Source organism: Babylonia areolata, chromosome 8, assembly GCF_041734735.1.
Source record: "Babylonia areolata isolate BAREFJ2019XMU chromosome 8, ASM4173473v1, whole genome shotgun sequence".
NCBI classification, from domain to species: Eukaryota; Metazoa; Mollusca; class Gastropoda; order Neogastropoda; family Buccinidae; genus Babylonia; species Babylonia areolata.
In genome coordinates, this window is record NC_134883.1 from 48,617,231 (window position 1) to 48,636,900 (window position 19,670).

The window sequence follows — 19,670 nt, forward strand, 5'->3', positions numbered from 1 at the left end:
TATCAGAATTGTGTGTTGATATCTAATGGTGTATGTATGTACCATACGATGGGGACTCATTGATTAACTACCTGAACAGAGGGGAAAAAACCCACAAAAAACCCAGAAATGCCAGTGATAGTTTCATAAGTCAGCCACGATGTCAAATATCACTCCATTCCTGGAAACCTGTTTTGTTCAGGAAAGCAAAATGTGGTGCAACGGTGATGGCCCTCCTGCAGGAAACGCGTTTCGTGTCGGTGACGTGAACGGAGCCACGGCACGGACGTATATAGAGCCATTTTAAGTCCGTGGTTCATGGAATGGTGCAGTCTGAGTGAAGGCGGCATTCTTTGAAATGGGAACATGCAGAGTGAAGTCCCTTGTTGCGAGGCAGGCTGCCTCGTTCCCGTGTTGTTTTTGCTGGATACTGCTTCCTGTGGGATCGCTGTGTGAGGTCAGTTCTTACATGTATGTGGATAAATAAGGCGTTGTTGTCTAGTTCTGTCATTCTGAAAGTTTAGTTTTAATCAAGAGAAATATTTTGTACACTTTTAAAACTGTATTGGTATGTTTTGTGGGTCGTGTGAGTGACTGAGTGGAGCGGTAGGAGGGGGGAGGGAGGGGGTAGAGGGTGCGCCATTCACGCAGGTGTCAAAGTGCTCCAGTGCCCCAAACTTAAACTTACAAAAAAGAAAATAAGAAAAAAAAAGAAGACATTGTCATTGATAGTCAGATAGTATAATTTCAAACCCTCCGGCAAAAAATGGTGTCGACTAACCTCCCTCATTTGAATGTGGCGAACACCCCTGTACACAGGACAGTCCTCCATGAAAAGAGGGTGGCCGATGTGTTGATAACATTTTGTTGAGAAGATTTCTTCCCGACCAGGAACACTTATCAGAGCCACTTTAATGATGGAAAAGTGTGGTGGATACAGTCTCTAGTGGTTATTCCCATTTCAAATCCCAAACATGTCATAATTTTGCTGTCTTCTCCACTAGACCTTAAGTGGTGGTCTGGACACTGGGCGTTTGGATGAGACAACAAACTGAGGTCTTGTATGCAACATGTAAAAGAACCTACTGCAAGAATACAGTCATCGGTAGCAAAGTTCTTTAGTAAAATCCACTCTGATACACATCATTTGCTGTGTGAGTGTGCTCATGACTGAAGCCTGGCTGAATGACTTAGGAAACCAGTGATGAGTGTCTAATGGCAGATGTCAGCCAGCTCTACCCAGGTGGGCAGCCCATTGTGCAAATGATTCTGCATTGGTAAAGCACTTACAGCTTGGCCTCTGACCAAAGATGGGCGCAGTATAATTATCAAAAACAATATAATAATTTCATTTCAGCAGAAGTGCAGTTCACTTGTTCTCCCTCACAAGTGTGTAGAACAGTCTGTAAAGTATTCATGTTAACTAATCCATAATCAGTGTATGAATTACTCCCTTGAAAATTGAGTATGACTGCCTGCATGGCGAGGGTAAAGTGGTCATACATGTAACAGCCTACCTGTGTATATACGAATGAAGATGGGAGTCACAGCCCATGAATGAAGAAGAAAAAGAATGTACAAATTCAGCAAGCATTCACTGATTTCAAAGAACTGACAAGGCATGAAAGGTATCTGGAAGAAAAATGTAAAAAAAAAAAAAAAAAAAAAAAGTTCTTCAGACAAAGCATATCATTTTCATTCCTTTTTCATTTCCTGATCAGTATAAATGTTTTAACGTTTCCATTTTGTAGACAATGTTCAACAATGGCAAAGCTGTAGTGGTGCAGAAGGGAACACTGGGTCAGTTTGAAAGTGCTCTGTTAGGACTTTTGTCTTCTAATTTTTTTTTTTTTTTACAACATGGGTTGCACAAAATATGCTCATTCAATGCATGTATTTCCCATTTAGTTAAAAAGGTTTAAGATCCAATTGCCTTTTACAGTGAATTGATATCCGTTGTGTCTGAGGCTTGGCATAAGAAAGTGGGGCCTGATCTTGTACTGTTATTATCTTCAACAAAGTTAGGTGACCATTCACACCTGGACGGATCATGGAGTAAGGAAAGTTAGAGTGAAGCGCCTTTCCCAAACACGCAGCACCATGCCGAAACAGGGCCTCGAACCCAGGTCACTGGTGAACTCGGGATCAGAAGTTCCAGTACTTTAAATATTCCATGGTGCCTCTTCACATTGTTTGGAAATGTTAACTTGACAAATGACCATTTTATTATTGTTTCCTAAAACACAGCCATTCACATTGTTTGGAAATGTTAACTTGACAAATGACCATTTTATTATTGTTTCCTAAAACACAGCCATTCACATTGTTTGGAAATGTTAACTTGACAAATGACCATTTTAATATTGTTTCCTAAAACACAGCCATTCAAACAAACTTGTTCTCGTCCCTCCTCAGCTAACAATGGCGGATTCACCAGTTCAGCGTTCTGGAGGGGCTTCTCCCAATGCCTCTGAAATCTCCGGCAAAAAGTCACGTATGTTTTCTTTTGTTTTTGCACTGTGCTTTCTCACTGTCTTTGTCTGTCTTTCTGTTTTTGCATCATTTCCCTTTTTCTTTCCCAATTCCATCATCTGTGTATGAGTGTGAGAATGTGTGTGTTTGTGTGTGTGTATGTGTTTTCTATCTGTGTGTGTGTGTGTGTGTGTGTGCGTGCGTGTGTGTGTGTGCGTGTGTGCGTGTGTGTGTGATTGAACCTTACATTTTAACACAGCACAGCACAGGCACACACAGTAGTACAATATTTATACAGTATGTTTACAGCAGAAGAAGAACAAAAGAGAATTAGAAACAAGAGCAGATTTGTTTTCTCTCATTCTATTAAAAAAAAAAAAAAAAAAAAAAAAATCTGTTGCACAGAGATTGTATTGAGGCAAACAGAAGTACTTACCAAACAAAAAAAAAAAAAATCACAGAAACATGCATTATATGAATAGCTATTTAACAGAAGAACATATGACAAGGAAGCAACAACATGGCCTGGCTTCGCTGACGAAGATCTAGGAAGGGCGTTGTCCACGTCTGATGCAAGCACGCTCATGGCTGACAAGGCCAATGCGGGAAAAGCAGAGTCGGCCGCAGCGGTTGCAAGGGAAAGTCTGGTCTGGGTTCGCGGCTGCAGCGTCGTGGTTCTTCCTCCTTCTGCGTTTGTCCTCAAGGCTGGCCCTGCGGTTGTTTTCGAAGGAGGAGACAGCTTGGTGGATGGTGCGTCGCCAGGTCTCTCGATCAGCGGCTACTGCGGACCACTGGCGATGGTCAATGTGACAGGCACCGAGAGCTTTCTTCAAGGAGTCTTTGTATCTCTTCTTGGGTGCTCCTCTGTCACGGTGGCCAGTGGACAGTTTGCCATACAGCGCGATCTTGGGCAGGCGGTGGTCCTCCATCCTGGACACGTGCCCTGCCCAACGTAGCTGGGTCTTTAGCAGCACTGCCTCGATGCTGATAGGAAGCAACAACAAAACAAAAAGAAAAAGACAACAGTGGCAACCAACCTGATGTTTTATTTGAGAATGATTTATAGTTCTTAACGTTATTGGTGTGCAGGCCAGGACACATCTCGGCAGTCAGGGAGAGTGACCTTTCCTAACTCTGCCAAGTCGATGTCCAGCGAACAGACTGTGATGTCGGATGACCTGGTGTGCAAGGAAAACCCCTTCAAAATGCCGCCAGACAGCGACATCTTCCTTCTCCGAGACAAAGAGAGACAGAAAAAGAAACAGGTTGGTGTGTGTGGGTGGGGTGGGTGGGTGGGTGAGTGCATAATGTGTCTGCATGCATATGTATGTGTAATGTATGTTTGTGTATGTGTGTATATGTATGCACATGTTTGTATATTCTACTTTATTACTTTTTGTCACAACATATTTCATAGTATTGAATTTCTGGGGAAAGAATGGCCACATTGTGGTCCTACCCTTTTTTTTTTGTTTGTAAGTGTGTTTGTTTTACTGTCGGAATGGATTTTTTCCTGCAAAATTTTGGCAGAACAACCCTTTTTGTAGCCCTGTATTCTTTTACATGTGCAAATTAAGTGTTCAAAGCTACTGTGCATTGGTTTACTGTGTCAGAATTCAGCCCACTTTAACTCATTCTCCTTCAGGTACAAGAGAACTTGTACCATGATTACTTCCCCTGTAGACCAGGTATGAGTATTCTTGTACCAACACACTATTCTAATTTCGATCATTCTTGCTTGGTACAGTTGGCATTCTAAACTGAACTGTTTACGGATTCCGGAAGCATGGAAACAAAGATTTGTTTGACTGATTAAATCAATAATTCTCCATTGATTTTCGCTGTTTTAGTGAACCACCCTTTTTTTTTTCTGCAGTGGTCTCATGTGGTGCTGGTCCAGGGGAGTTCTAGCAGGCATGTATCTGTGAGGTTGAATGAGTTAAGACATGTGTGGTGCCTTGCTGTGCAGGAGAAAATCCGACAGAGGAATGTGCATGTGGGATTGAAAGAGTTAAGACATGTGTGGTGCCTTGCTGTGCAGGAGAAAATCTGACAGAGGAAGCTACATGTGGAGTTGAAAGAGTTAAGACGTGTGTGCGGTGCCTTGCTGTGCAGGAGAAAATCCGACAGAGGAAGCTGCCTGTGGGGTTGAGAGAGTTAAGACATGTGCGGTGCCTTGCTGTGCAGGAGAAAATCCGACAGAGGAAGCTGCATGTGGGATTGAAAGAGTTAAGACATGTGCGGTGCCTTGCTGTGCAGGAGAGAATCTGACAGAGGAAGCTGCATGTGGGATTGAAAGAGTTAAGACATGTGCGGTGCCTTGCTGTGCAGGAGAGAATCCGACAGAGGAAGCTGTATGTGGGGTTAAGAGAGTTAAGATATGTGCAGTGCCTTGCTGTGCAGGAGAGAATTTCGACAGAGGAAGCTGCCTGTTGGATTGAAAGAGTTAAGACATGTGCGGTGCCTTGCTGTGCAGGAGAGAATCTGACAGAGGAAGCTGCATGTGGAGTTGAAAGAGTTAATACATGTGTGCGGTGCCTTGCTGTGCAGTAGAAATTCCAACAGAGGAAGCTGCCTGTGGGGTTGAATGAGTTAAGACATGTGCGGTGTCTTGCTGTGCAGGAGAGAATCTGACAGAGGAAGCTACATGTGGAGTTGAAAGAGTTAAGACATGTGTGCGGTGCCTTGCTGTGCAGGAGAGAATCCGACAGAGGAAGCTGCATGTGGGGTTAAGAGAGTTAAGATATGTGCAGTGCCTTGCTGTGCAGGAGAGAATCTGACAGAGGAAGCTGCATGTGGGATTGAATGAGTTAAGACATGTGCAGTGCTTTGCTGTGCAGGAGAGAATCCGACAGAGGAATGTGCATGTGGGATTGAAAGAGTTAAGACATGTGTGGTGCCTTGCTGTGCAGGAGAAAATCTGACAGAGGAAGCTACATGTGGGGTTGAAAGAGTGATGGCCTAGAGGTAACGCGTCCGCCTAGGAAGCGAGAGAATCTGAGCGCGCTGGTTCGAATCACGGCTCGGCCGCCGATAATTTTCTCCCCCTCCACTAGACCTTGAGTGGTGGTCTGGACGCTAGTCATTCGGATGAGACGATAAACCGAGGTCCCGTGTGCAGCATGCACTTAGCGCATGTAAAAGAACCCACGGCAAGAAAAGGGTTGTTCCTGGCAAAATTCTGTAGAAAAATCCACTTCGGTAGGAAAAACAAATCAAAATGCACGCAGGAAAAAATACGAAAAAAAAAAAAGGGTGGTGCTGTAGTGTAGCGACACGCTCTCCCTGAGGAGAGCAGCCCGAATTTCACACAGAGCAATCTGTTGTGATAAAAAGAACTACAAATACAAATATAAGACGTGTGCGGTGCCTTGCTGTGCAGGAGAGAATCCGACAGAGGAAGCTGCACGTGCATGAGAAGACGACCTACGCTTCCCGCGTCAACTTCCGCACAGCCTCCATGATCCACCCTGCCGAGTCGGAGGATGAGGAGGAGGAGGAGGAGGAAACCGACAAGGCTGTGGCTGTGAAGGACGACCCACAGTTCACCATCGCTGTCACCAGGGGTGAGGTCCCTTGCTCTGTCGGCGCTTTGGTGTTAACAGTGTGTTTATTTCTATATTTACTGAATTCTGCCAATTTTGCAGGTAGGGGTGAGGTCCCTTGCTTTGTTGGCACTTTGGTGTTAACAGTTAACAGTGTTTTAATTTCTGTATTTACTTAATTCTGCTCATTCTGTGCGTAGAAAATTGAGGAAGAAGCGCCACTCTTGTCTGTTTTGGGCCAGTCTCTGAACGGTGCCCCAGTCTCTGCACGGTGCCCCAGTCTCTGCACGGTGCCCCAGTCTCTGCACGGTGCCCCAGTCTCTGCACGGTGCCCCAGTCTCTGCACGGTGCCCCAGTCTCTGAAGGGGCCCCAGTCTCTGCACGGTGCCCCAGTCTCTGCACGGTATCTGCACGGTACCCCAGTCTCTGCACGGTGCCCCAGTCTCTGCACGGTATCTGCACGGTGCCCCAGTCTCTGCATAGTGCCCCAGTCTCTGCACGGTGCCCGCAGTCTCTGCATGGTGCCCCAGTCTCTGCAGTCTCTGCACGGTGCCCCAGTCTCTGCACGGTGCCCCAGTCTCTGAACGGTGCCCCAGTCTCTGCACGGTGCCCCAGTCTCTGAACGGTGCCCCAGTCTTTGCACGGTGCCCCAGGTGTGCTTCAGGGTCTGCAGTTCTCCTTCCACTGTTGCACCAAGTGTTCTTTATTTTACCTCTACACTCCATCTCGCTCACTATGATCGGCTTCGGATCCACTCTGTTTACGCATACCCAGATTCAAACACTCGACTGTTGGCCGCCGTTCTTTCTCTGTCTCTGGACCTTGCAATTGGAATGAACTTCCTCTTTCGCTTCGTCAAGTCTCCACACTCAGCTCTTTCAAGTCTGGTCTCAAAACCCACCTCTTCCCAAAATAGCTTCCCTTGCCTGCCTCTTCCTTGTCTTTAGTTTCTACAGTGAATTATGCATGCGTGTGAATGACTGGTGCGAAAGCGCTTTGATTTGTCTCTGCACAAGATTCAGCGCTATATAAATACTATTATTATTATTATTAGCACTAGTATGTCACAGTGCAGGTGGTATGAACTTGACTTGACCACAAGAATATTTGAAATGAATTCTTGTCATATTACACACTTGTTATTTTCATTTCAACGTCACAACACAAATAAAATGGATTGGACAGGACCACAAGAAAAGTGTAATATGAAGTCATGTCATGATATACATGTGTTGAATTTTTGCTTGAAGAAGTCACAATATAAATGCAATATAAACACAATGAATCTGGCAAGACCACAAAAAAAATCTTGTATGAAATCTTCATAATATACATTGTAATGTAAGGTACAAGCATCCTTTTTCTTTTTCTTTTTTTTTAAAGTCACAGTATGAATACAATGATATTGACAGGACAAGAATAGCAGTTTATATAATATCCAGTTGTAACTCGCATATAGACTTGCACTACGTACGTGACAGATGTCTCTGTTGACAGAAATTAATGCAGCATAGCACGATTTAATTTTTAAAAAATTTTTTTAATTATTATTTATTTTTTTTACAAAAGTAAAATCCGAACAAATGGAAAATAAAAGAGAGGTATTAGGTGGAGAGAAGACAGATTATCAGCATGAGCTGAAAGTCACTTGGCTTTGTACACACAGGGGTGTTCATAGGACAGTGTTTACTGTGTCCTGCGCTGCACTGCTGTTGAGGTTGTAGTGGCTCTGATGACCTCCACACAGCAGGATCATTAAGGAATGCTGTGGATGGATTTCCCTGAATTTCTGTGCGAAAGGTTTGCTCTTTTTAAACATGGGACTGCAAATGAAATGTAGAAAGAGGAAAGCAGTTAATTCACGCACACACACACACACACACACACACACACACACACACCACACCACACCACACCACACATCTACCTTTGATTGATTATGTTTTTGTTATGATGATTACGCTTAATCCTGTTGAAGAATGTTTGAAATATTTATACATTTCTCTGTTAGTTCTCTGGCACTTTTTTTTATGTATCTTTTACTGTATCGGTCATCCCAACAACTCTTCCCATCGCCCCTCCCCCACGCCCCAACCCCCATGCACGCACACAGATGTACATGTGGAGTGATGGCCTAGATGTAACGCGTCCGCCTAGGAAGCAAGAGAATCTGAGCGCGCTGGTTCGAATCACGGCACAGCCCCCGAAATTTTCTCCCCCTCCACTAGACCTTGAGTGATGGTCTGGACGCTAGTCATTCGGATGAGACGATAAACTGAGGTCCCGTTTGCAGCATACACTTAGCGCACGTAAAAGAACCCACGGCAACAAAAGGGTTGTTCCTGGCAAAATTTTATAGAAAAATCCACTTCAGTAGGAAAAACAAATAAAACTGCACACAGGAAAAAATACATAAAAATGGGTGGCGCTGTAGTATGGCAACACGCTCTCCCTGGGGAGAGCAGCCTGAATTTCACACAGAGAAATCTGTTGTGATAAAAAGAAATACAAATACCCCCATACCCCCCATTCTTTCCCCGTCTAATATCACTGACCAGTGAAAAGACGTTGAACTAAAGAAAGAACACACACAATACACACAAACAGGCACACACACAACCCCCCCCCCCACCCCCACACACTCTGTTTCACTCTGTTGCTGTGTCAGCAGATCGTCATGTGGAGAAGGAATCTCTGGCCGAGTACATCTCCAAAAAGAGAGAGATGTTCCTGGTTCAGGTGAGTGGTTCACCTGCTTCGTTTGGCGTCGTCTTCTTCCTGCTGCCACCCCGTGTAATGATAGTCATATTGTTTGGGTCATCATCATTATTACAGTCGTATTATGATCATTATTATGATGATTATTACCCCATATTGTTTGGGTCATCATCGTCATTATTACAGTTATATTATGATCATTATTATGATTATTACCCCCATATTGTTTGGGTCATCATCGTCATTATTACAGTTATATTATGATCATTATTATGATGATTATTACCCCATATTGTTTGGGTCATCATCATCATTATTACTGTCATATTATGACCATTATTATGATGATTATTACCCCCCGAAAGCGGAGTATGGCTGCCTACATGGCGGGGTAAAAACGGTCATGCGCATAAAAGCCCACTCGTGTATATGAGTGAACGTGGGAGTTGCAGCCCATAAACGAAGAAGAAGAGTGATAATTATTATTGCGACTATCATGATCATTATCATCATTACTACCAGTATGATGATTATGATGATTATGATGATGATAATTGCAGAATTCTCTGGTTGTGAAGTGTGATGAAATTGCAGAAGTTGAAAGAGAAATTGGTGTTATAATGATGATGGTGACACTGATGAAGATAATGGTGATGATAATGATAATGATGATGACTGCGGTACCTGAAAGGCATGAAGTATGATGAGATACAAAAACTGATGGTGTGATGATGATGATGATGATGGGGACGATGATGACAGTCATTGCAGTACTCTCTAGGTGTGAAGTGTGAGGAGATACAGAAGCTGGAAGAGATTTTGGTCGTATGATGATGATGTTGGTAATGACGACGATGATAACGATGATGATTGCAGTACATGCTAGGCGTGAATTGTGATAAGATGCGGAAACTGGAAGAGATATTGGTGTTGTGATGATGTTGATGATAGCGATGGCGATGATGATGTTGAGGACTGCAGTACTTGCTGGGCGTGAAGCGTGATGAGGTGCGGAAGCTGGAAGAAATATTGTGACAATGATGATGATTGGTGGTATAATGATGGTGATGGTGATGACGACGATGACAAAGTCAATGATGATGGTGACGATGATGATGATTGGTGGTATGATGATGATGATGGTGATGACGACGATGACAAAGTCAATGATGATGGTGATGATGATGATGATTATGATAATTGTGATGACAATGATGATAATGACGGTGATGATGATAATTGTGATGACAGTGATGATGACAATGATGATAATGACGATGATGATGATGATGGCAGTACTCACTGGGTGTGAAGCATGATGACATGCAGAAGCTGGAAGAAATATTGGTGGTATAATGATGACGATGATGGTTATAATGACAATGACAAGGATATGATGATGATGATGATGATGACTGCAGCACTCGCTGGGCGTGAAGCGTGATGAGGTGCGGAAGCTGGAAGAAATATTGTGACAATGATGATGATTGGTGGTATGATGATGATGATGGTGGTGACGATGACGACGATGACAGTGATGACAATGATGTCAATGATGATGGTGATGATGATGATAATTGTGGTGACAATGATGACAGTGATGATAATGACGGTGATGATGATGATGGCAGTACTCACTGGGTGTGAAGCATGATGACATGCAGAAGCTGGAAGAAATATTGGTGGTATAATGATGATGACGATGATGGTTATAATGATAATGACAAGGATATGATGATGACAATGACGATGATTGCAGTACTTGCCGGGCATGAAGCGTGTAAAGCAGTTGAACAGGTGCAAAAAAGAGCAACTAAAATGATACCAGAGTTAAGAGATTTGGACTACCAAAACCGTTTGAGACATCTAAACTTGCATTCACAAAAATACAGAAGATATAGAGGAGACATGATACAAGTATTCAAGATAATTAATAAAATGGTTGACACTGACCCCTGCACCTTCTTTTTTACTAACAAACTCCATGTTACCAGAAGTTCAAATACTAACCTTTTCACAAAATTTTGCAGAACAAATATTCGTAAGTTTTCTTTTAGCTTTAGAGCAGTTAAAGGATGGAATGCACTGAAAAATTCAACAAAAACAGCTAAAACTGTTGACCAGTTCAAGAATCTTCTAGACAATGACTCTAAATCATTAATAAAACCATTCAATTTTGATGAATGAACATTTTAAAAATTTCATACGCATGTACGCAACCCTAAACTATTTCTATATTAAGAAGGGGCGTTGAAAAGCCAAAAAGGCTTAAAAAAAAAAAAAGTTCCAAATTCTGTACCTGTACCTGTGACATGATGAAGCTGGAAGAAATGTCGTGACAATGATGACGACGATGAAGACGTTGAAGATGACTGATGACGATTAAGAAGACGTTGAAGATGACAATGATGACGATGTAGGAGACGTTGAAGATGACAATGATGACGACGATGAAGACGTTGAAGATGACAGTGATGACGATTAAGAAGACGTTGAAGATGACAATGACGATTAAGATGTTGGAAGATGACAATGATGACGACGATTAAGAAGACGTTGAAGATGACAATGACGATTAAGATGTTGGAAGATGACAATGATGACGACGATTAAGAAGACGTTGAAGATGACAATGATGACGATTAAGATGTTGGAAGATGACAATGATGACGATGAAGAAGACGTTGAAGATGACAATGACGACGATTAAGATGTTGGAAGATGACAATGATGACGATGAAGAAGACGTTGAAGATGACAATGACGACGATTAAGATGTTGGAAGATGACAATGATGACGATGAAGAAGACGTTGAAGATGACAATGACGACGATGTAGAAGACGTTGAAGATGACAATGATGACGATGAAGAAGACGTTGAAGATGACAATGACGACGATGTAGAAGACGTTGAAGATGACAATGGTGATGATGAAGACGACGTTGAAGATGACAATGATGACGATGAAGACGACGTTGAAGATGACAATGATGACGATGAAGACGACGTTGAAGATGACAATGATGACGATGAAGAAGACGTTGAAGATGACAATGATGACGATGAAGAAGACGTTGAAGATGACAGTGATGACGATGAAGAAGACGTTGAAGATGACAGTGATGACGATGAAGAAGACGTTGAAGATGACAATGATGACGATGAAGAAGACGAAAATGACAATGATGACGATGATGAAGAAGACGTTGAAGATGACAATGATGACGATGAAGAAGACGTTGAAGATGACAATGATGACGACGATGAAGAAGACGTTGAAGATGACAATGATGACGACGATGAAGAAGACGTTGAAGATGAGTGATGACGATGATTGCAGTACTCGCTGGGCGTGAAGCGTGATGAGATGCGGAAGCTGGAAGAGATCGCCCAGGCGGAGGAGCGGAAGCTGGAGCTGGCAGAGCAGTTTCTGGAGGAGGACGCGGCCATGTTTGACGAGTTCCTGAAGGAGAATGACAAGAACTCTGTGGAGGCCATCAAAATGTTTGTCTCAGCTCAGCGTCTCTTGTCCGCTTGTTTCCGCTTCTGTTGTCAGCATCCCTTGTCCGCTTCTGTTGTCAGCATCCCTTGTCCGCTTCTGTTGTCAGCATCCCTTGTCCACTTCTGTTGTCAGCATCCCTTGTCCGCTTCTGTTGTCAGCATCCCTTGTCCGCTTCTGTTGTCAGCATCCCTTGTCCGCTTCTGTTAGCATCCCTTGTCCGCTTCTGTTTGTTTGTCCGCTTCTGTTGTCTGTTTGTCTGCTTCTGTTGTCTGTCTGCTTTTGTTGTCTGCTTGTCCGCTTCTGTTGTCTGCTTCTGTTGTCTGTCTGCTTTTGTTGTCTGCTTGTCCGCTTCTGTTGTCTGCTTCTGTTGTCTGCTTGTCCGCTTCTGTTGTCCGCTTCTGTTGTCTGTCCGCTTCTGTTGTCTGTCCGCTTCTGTTGTCTGCTTGTCCGCTTCTGTTGTCTGCTTGTCCACTTCTGTTGTCCGCTTCTGTTGTCTGTCCACTTCTGTTGTCTGTCCACTTCTGTTGTCTGCTTCTGTTTGCTTGTCCGCTTCTGTTTGTCTGCTTCTGTTGTCTGCTTGTCCGCTTCTGTTGTCTGCTTGTCCACTTCTGTTGTCCGCTTCTGTTGTCTGTCCACTTCTGTTGTCTGTCCACTTCTGTTGTCTGCTTCTGTTTGCTTGTCCGCTTCTGTTTGTCTCCTTCTGATGTCCGCTTGTCCACTTCTGTTTGTCTGCACAAAGGAGGAAGGTAGCCGAGTGGATAAGACGCTCATCAGCAAATTCAGTGTCCTTGAGGTTGTGAGTTCAGATTCCGCTCTCTCTCTCGCCCTTTCTCCCAAGTTTGACAGGAAAATCAAACTGAGCGTCTTTGTCATTCAGACGATATGATAAACTGAGTTCCCGTGTGCAGCATGCACGTGACACACTGAAAAAGAACCCAAAGCAACAGAAGAGCTGTCCTGTGGCAAAATTGAATACGAGAAATCCACTCTGATAGGTACACAAATATGCAACAATACACTCAAAGCCTGACGAGCACATTGGCTTATGCTGCTGTTGGGCATCTGCTGAAGAGGTGTGGTGCAGTGTATATGGAATTGTCTGAACACAGTACACCTCCTTGAGAGACGAACTGAAATTTTCTGTGTTGCTCAGAGCGAAAGCAATGTGTGGTGCGTTGTGATGTGTTGCTCACAGCGGAAGCAATGTGTGGTGCGTTGTGATGTGTTGCTCAGAGCGGAAGCAATGTGTGGTGCGTTGTGATGTGTTGCTCAGAGCGGAAGCAATGTGTGATGCGTTGTGATGTGTTGCTCAGAGCGAAAGCAATGTGTGGTGCGTTGTGATGTGTTGCTCAGAGCGAAAGCAATGTGTGGTGCGTTGTGATGTGTTGCTCAGAGCGAAAGCAATGTGTGGTGCGTTGTGATGTGTTGCTCAGAGCGGAAACAATGTGTGATGCGTTGTGATGTGTTGTTCAGAGCAGAAGCAATGTGTGATGCGTTGTGACGTGTTGCTCAGAGCGGAAGCAATGTGTGGTGTGTTGTGATGTGTTGCTCAGAGCGGAAACAATGTGTGTTGCGTTGTGATGTATTGTTCAGAGCAGAAGCAATGTGTGATGCGTTGTGACGTGTTGCTCAGAGCGGAAGCAATGTGTGATGCGTTGTGATGTGTTGCTCAGAGCAGAAGCAGTGTGTGATGCAATGTGATGTGTTGTTCAGAGCAGAAGCGGAAGCAATGTGTGATGCGCTGTGATGTGTTACTCAGACCGGAAGCAATGTGTGATGCGTTGTGATGTGTTGTTCAGAACAGAAGCGAAAGCAATGTGTGATGCGTTGTGACGTGTTGTTCAGAGCAGAAGCGGAAGCAATGTGTGATGCATTGTGATGTGTTGCTCAGAGCGGAATCAGAAGCCAAGCTGAAGATGGAGAAGGTGAACGAGATCAAGAAGATCAACGCGATGATGATGGCCATCAAGTCGGAGATCTCCAAGTACGAAGACACCCTGAAGGAATACCAGCTTTATAAACGCTTCCTGGACACACTGACACCGCCCGTAAGGACCTGTCTTTTAATGTGTCCGTTCCTGTTTATCCTGTTTGTCATTGTTGGGTGGACGGTGGCAGAATTGCAATACAGTGTCCATCAGAGTCTGGGTTTGATTCCCCGGTCACACCCTGTTTGTCACTGTTGGGTAGACGGTGGCAGAATGGTTAAGGTTAAAACACTTAACTGGCAGTACAGTGTCCATCAGAGTCTGGGTTTGATTCCCTGGTCACATCCTGTTTATCATTGTTGGGTGGAAGGTGGCAGAATGGTTAACTCTTTCCGGACGAAGGAATGCTCACGCATTCCTACACAAAACGTATTCGGATTCGGATGAAGGAATGGAATAGCATTCTCCGAAAGTAAAATTCCATCATGCGCTGTACACGTGATTTTGTAATTAGCCAAGCAGAGTGCGCTATTCTGGGTCACTCCACAATTGAACAGTATGATTGGTCAGCCTGGGATGTGTGACCCGTCTCGCACACACACTGACAAAGTCACTGACCGGTCGTCTGCTCGCGTGCCAGCCTGTTAGCAAAGCGGGCTCTTCTCAGAATGTTGTGAAGCGAACAAGGCAGTGACGGCAACGTTTTAGGGTTGCCGAAGTACTTGAAATGCTACAAACTGAAGGGTCGGACATTGAAGAGGTGGATGATGATGAAGAAGAAAGCGAATTCAATGCAGAAAGCGAGCATGGGTATGGTGATTCGGGGTGAAAAATTGGCAGTATTTTCTACATATGGCAAAACTGTAAAAATAAGATGAGAAATTTGATTTTTTCATATGTTATAGCTCAACACGTCATAAACCAGTTCTAAAAGTTTCATTTTCTTACACATTATTTTTTTTTTTTTTGTAATTTTTTTCCAAACCCTTACAAATGGGCCGTCTGTGGGGAAAAGCAAGGAGAAAACTTGTCGTCCCGAGTGAGTTAAGGTTAAAACACTTAACTGGCAATACAGTGTCCATCAGTGTCTGGGTTTGATTCCCCGGTCACATCCTGTTTATCATTGTTGGGTGGATGGTGGCAGAATGGTTAAGGTTGAAACACTTAACTGGCAATACAGTGTCCATCAGAGTCTGGGTTTGATTCCCCGGTCTCACCCTTTCTCCCAAGTATGACTGGAAAATTAAACTGAGCGTCTAGTCATTTGGAGGAGATGATAAACCAAGGTTCCGTGTGCAGCACGCACTTGGCGCACTGAAAAAAGAACCCACGGCAACATAATTGTTGTCATATGCTTGTGCGGGTGTATATGTAAATGTGTGTCTTCATGTTTTACATCTATTTGCTTATTTATCATCAGTGTTATTTATTTATTTATTTATTATTGTTATTAATTTATTATTATTATTATTATTACTACTACTACCTTCTTTTTTTTAACATTATAGTTATTGTTTATTTATTTATTTGTGTAAGCTTATCTATTATTTATTCACTTTTTTTTTTTCCTCAAGGCCTGACTAAGCGCGTTGGGTTACGCTGCTGGTCAGGCATCTGCTTGGCAGATGTGGTGTAGCGTATATGGATATGACCGAACGCAGGGATGCCTCCTTGAGCTACTGAAACTGAAACTGAAACCTCTGGCAAAATTCTGTCGAAGAAATCCACTCTAACAGGTTCACAAATAGACATACATGCACCCAATGCCCGGCTAGTGCACTGGGTTGTTCTGTTGTTCAGGCATTTGCCTGGCAGCTGTGGTGTAGCTTATATGGATTTGTCTGAACACAGTGATGCCTCCTTGAGAAACTGAAACTGACACATTGTTGGGTTTGTTGTGGCATTAAGACATCATTCTTATTTGATTCTAATTCTGCGGACAAGAACACATTGTATATCAAGTCCAGTTCATTGTTGTTGGGTTTGTTGCAGTATTAAGACACATTATTATTATTATATTTTAATTCCGGAGTGTACACAAGAAGTTTTCTGATGCAACAGATTGTTTGCAAATGGACAAAGACATATCTGGCCTTTTATTTATTTTTACTTGAAGGCACAGCGATACAAACATTTTTTTCCCGCTTTTCTTTTTCAGGACAACCATTACTGATCCTGTGTTTTGTAAACTCCATGTCTCTTGTTATGGCAATAACATGGAATTCTTCCTTTCATTTTTCTTTCTGTATTTCTATGGTTTGTGCTCATATGGTTGGTTTCTGTATTTTGTGAACTGAGTATCTCTTGTTTTTGGCAACAATATGGAATTCTTTCCTCCATATCTAATTCTTTGTTTCTATGATTTGTGCTAGTATGTTGTTTTTTTTTGCGTGTGTGTGTGTGTGTGTGTGTGTGTGTGTGTGTGTGTGTGTGTGATATTAGATCTGCTGAGTAGTGTGTAAAAAAACAAATGAAGCCATCATGTGAAGACATCTACACAACTGCGTCAAACATTCAAACCACAGCATGAAACAATCTGACCACCGTATTTATTCCCCAGACCCTTGTTTGTGGACAAAACGTGTGACTACCACTCTCTCTCTCCGGATTCCCCAGACCCTTGTTTGTGGACAAAACATGTGACTACCGCTCTTTCTCTCCGGATTCCCCAGACACTTGTTTGTGGACAAAACATATGACTACCACTCTCTCTCTCCGGATTCCCCAGACCCCTGTTTGTGGACAAAACGTGTGACTACCGCTCTCTCTCTCCGGATTCCCCAGACCCTTTGTGGACAAAACATATGACTACCACTCTCTCTCTCCGGATTCCCCAGACCCCTGTTTGTGGACAAAACGTGTGACTACCGCTCTCTCTCCGGTGTGTCAGGAGGTGCAGGCGGAGAGGGAGAAGCGGAGAAAGGAGCGGAGAGAGGCGAGGAAGAAGGAGCAGGAGAAGAGCGGGGCCACCAAACGTGCGCCCTCTGACCTGGAGCGACAGGCCACGGGCGACCTGAAAGGCAGGAAGAAAACCTTTGGCCGTCTGAAAACTGGACCTGGGTCACCGGGGAAGAAGTGAGTGGTGGTGTTTGGGTAGTGGTGGTGGTGGTGGTGATGTTGGTGGTTGGTCACACACATGTGTTCATACACACACACACATACACACACACACACAATGTAAGATTTTATGTGTATGGTTGTCATTTATTTACCCTGCTATGTAAGCAGCCATACTCTGTTTTCATGGGTGTGCATGCTGGGTATGTTCTTGTTTCCAGAATCCACCAAGTGCTGACATCACAGGATCTTAACCCTTTGAGCCCTGAATTCTTCAGTTTGTTTACCCATCTTAAAAGAAATGGTTTTGTAATCATTCTGGCTTGGGTGCCCGGTCATGTGGGCATTCAAGGGAACGAAATAGCAGATAATCTGGCTAAGAGTGCTGTTAGAGAGAAACAATGTAAGTTTTATATTCCTTTTACTGATTTTAAACCCAAAGTTCATCGGTATACTAAAGATCTCTGGCAGAAAGAATGGAATGAACAAATAACAAATTATTTAAAATACGACCAAATCTTCAAGAGACTCTGCCTATGGCTGTGGTGAATCGAAAAGAAATGACAGTGCTGTGCCGACTTCATACAGGTCATACATACATCACACATTCCTACCTCCTGAAAGGAGAAGAGGCTCCTTGGTGTATTCCGTGTGATGAACCACTCACTGTGCAACATATTCTGATTGACTGTTGGGACTTTTATGACACACGACGGGGTTTTTTTACAGCAGATTCATTGAGAACGTTGTTCCGTGATGTCCCTCCGTGGACAATATTGCAATATTTAAAAGAAATAAATATTTTTAATAGTATTTAATATAGTATATGCTTAGTACAAAAGTTGTGAAATTTTTATCATGGAGTGATCACAGTGCAGTAGAAAGCTGAAAACATTGGGGTGGCCCATCTGCGGTGATCAGACTTTGAATGGTGGATAGCCCTGATGTGGCCTTCATGGTCGGCTGGGCTCTAAGCAATATTTTTAATTTAATTTAATTTAGCCCTGAGTTCCCGAGCAATTTTAACCCTTCTGCCTGAGCTCCTGAGCCAAAATTTGCTAATGATTGGTATTTAATGTGTCACGGCAGATATAAAAAGAGTGCCCTGACCACCGCTTTACCGGTGGTAGAGAAAAATGACATAATGCCTAGTCACCGGTTGAGCGGTGTGTAAGCACTTGTGTCGTGTTTTGCTATTGGTTGACTTATATTGAAATCGATCTTTTTTATCCAAAGCACATGCACAAAACACAGTGAAAAGGCGCGGCTATGTTGGTAAGCGGTGGTCAGCCTCAAAGGGTTAAACATGCATATTTGATCTTCTGCCTGCGTATTACACACACACAAAGGGGGTTCAGGCACTGGCAGGTCTGCACATCTGTTGGCCTGGGAGATCAGAAAACTCTCCACCCTTTACCCACCAGGGATTTGAACCCGGGACCCTCAGATTGAAATTTCAAGGCTTTAACCACTGGGCAGTGTATGAAGACTGACGCCAGGCTGTTCATGACTGTGCCGTGTGTCGCAGAGTGTCCACTGACAAACGGGAAGACACGCAGAGTCCTGCCCAGGGAGACGCGTCCGACACGGAAAGTGATGAGGTAAGCACACAAAGTGATGATGTAGGCACACAGAGTGATAATGTGTACATACACGCACACACACACAAAAGTGATGAGGTAAGCACATAGTGACGATGCACACATACCCAAATCTATAGTAAATACACAAAGGAATGAAGAACATACACATTAATGATGCACACAAAATAATGATGCAAACACACAAAGTGATGATGCAAACACACAAAGTGATGATGCAAACACACAATGTGATGATTCAAAAACACACAGTGATGATGCAAACACACAATGTGATGATGCAAACACACACACAAAGTGATGATGCAAACACACAAAGTGATGATGCAAACGCACACTGTGCTGTCCAGGAACTGGAGCTGTACTTCAAGGAGTCCCAGCAGTTGTTGGACATCTTTGCAGAGCTGGAGGAGCAGAACCTGTCGCTGATCCAGAACAGCCAGGAGACGGAGGAGGCCCTGGAGGAGATGAAGCAGAACATCAAGAACACGCGTCACAAAATGTAGGTGGTTTTGACACGTCAAAAACGCGCGCCGCAAAATGTACATTGTTGTCAAGAACACGCACCACAAAATGTACATCGCTGTCAAGAACACGCACCACAAAATGTACATCGTTGTCAAGAACATGCACCACAAAATGTAGGTCGTTTTGACACGTCAAAAACACGTGCCACAAAATGTACATTGTTTTGACACGTGACACTCAATAGAAGAGTAAGAACACGCACCACAAAATGTACATCGTTGTCAAGAACACGCACCACAAAATGTACATCCTTGTCAAGAACACGCGGCACAAAATGTACGTCGTGTTGACATGTCAAGAACACGTTGCACAAAATGTATGTCATGTTGACACATCAA

At 43.6% G+C, this 19,670-nt stretch overlaps 1 protein-coding gene across 1 annotated transcript in view; it reads left to right on the plus strand.

Moving 5' to 3' along the window:
- Positions 1-362: 362 nt before the first annotated feature.
- LOC143284899 (cilia- and flagella-associated protein 100-like) overlaps positions 363-19,670 on the plus strand; it is a 38,974-nt gene continuing 19,666 nt past the window's right edge. Inside the window, exons 1-10 of the mRNA XM_076592037.1 lie at positions 363-436; positions 2,395-2,473; positions 3,541-3,716; positions 5,834-6,017; positions 8,668-8,735; positions 12,057-12,220; positions 14,110-14,266; positions 17,037-17,221; positions 18,732-18,804; positions 19,155-19,306. Of these exons, the coding sequence (XP_076448152.1) occupies positions 2,401-2,473; positions 3,541-3,716; positions 5,834-6,017; positions 8,668-8,735; positions 12,057-12,220; positions 14,110-14,266; positions 17,037-17,221; positions 18,732-18,804; positions 19,155-19,306 (1,232 nt within the window). The 5' untranslated portion in view covers positions 363-436; positions 2,395-2,400. The remainder of the gene's footprint in view (positions 437-2,394; positions 2,474-3,540; positions 3,717-5,833; positions 6,018-8,667; positions 8,736-12,056; positions 12,221-14,109; positions 14,267-17,036; positions 17,222-18,731; positions 18,805-19,154; positions 19,307-19,670) is intronic.